General features: G+C 53.8%; 1 protein-coding gene across 1 annotated transcript; it reads right to left on the minus strand.

Annotated features, from left to right (window-relative positions):
* Positions 1–221: 221 nt before the first annotated feature.
* On the minus strand, positions 222–887 carry DQ04_03881000 (small GTP-binding protein Rab7; the record flags this gene model as incomplete). Its single annotated transcript, XM_009313169.1, has 1 exon — positions 222–887. The coding sequence occupies one exon, from the start codon at positions 885–887 to the stop codon at positions 222–224; it is 666 nt and encodes a 221-aa protein (XP_009311444.1).
* Positions 888–911: the final 24 nt, after the last annotated feature.

The following is a 911-nucleotide window of genomic DNA, read 5'->3' on the forward strand; positions in this document are numbered from 1 at the left end:
GACAATTAAGAGAATACCAACGGAAAAACAGAGACAAGGTGACGAAATTGGCGCATGAAAACGCGACACGGCGCAGAAGCGCGACAGGCACAACAGTAAGAAACAGGCTTCGCTCTTGCCGGAGGAATGAAGGAGAAAAACTCAGAAGCACAAGGGGAACACATAAGGAAAGGAAAAGAACCAGGAAACACCATACACCAGTGAAAAGACTGCTGCTGTGCTTAGAATGAACCGCAGCAGCTCCTCTTCTTTTCTGTCTCACGGTGTGCCGGACGCCCGTTGCGTCCGGTGACGCCGCTACGAGATCCCTCCACCGTCAGGGTTGTATTTCGCGCCACATACGTTGCGAGTTGCTGAAATACCTCCGATATGTTCGTGTTGTCCTTCGCGCTTGTTTCCAGATAGCAAAAACAGTTGTGACTCCGTGCCCACGCATCCGCCTCGCTGCGCTCAATCTGCCGGTGGCTCCCAAGTGCAATGCCGCCATCCTGCACGTCACTGCGCTGCACGAGGTCGAGCTTGCAGCCAACCAGAATAACAGGCGGCATTTCGGAGCAGTTTGCCTTGAGGCGGTTGTACCAGGCGTCGAGGCCCTCAAAGGAGGTGCGGTTGGTCAGATCAAAGCAGAGCATGACGCCGTTGCAGTTGCGGTAGAACGCAGTTGTAAGAGTAACGAAGCGATCTTGGCCGGATGTGTCCCAGACCTGCAGCCTCACAGAGCGTGAAGGCTTCCCTAGCGTGGTGCTGTGGCAGTACTTGAAATCTACACCGATCGTCGGGACGATGTCATCGTAGAAGACACCGTCGCAGTACCGCGACGACACGTTGCTCTTTCCGACACCAACATCGCCAATGACTATGATCTTGTACGCGAGCTCTTCCTCCATGAAGAGTGACTACTCTAGTTAAAA

This window comes from Trypanosoma grayi (assembly GCF_000691245.1).
Source record: "Trypanosoma grayi strain ANR4 Tgr_388_V1, whole genome shotgun sequence".
Taxonomy (NCBI): domain Eukaryota; phylum Euglenozoa; class Kinetoplastea; order Trypanosomatida; family Trypanosomatidae; genus Trypanosoma; species Trypanosoma grayi.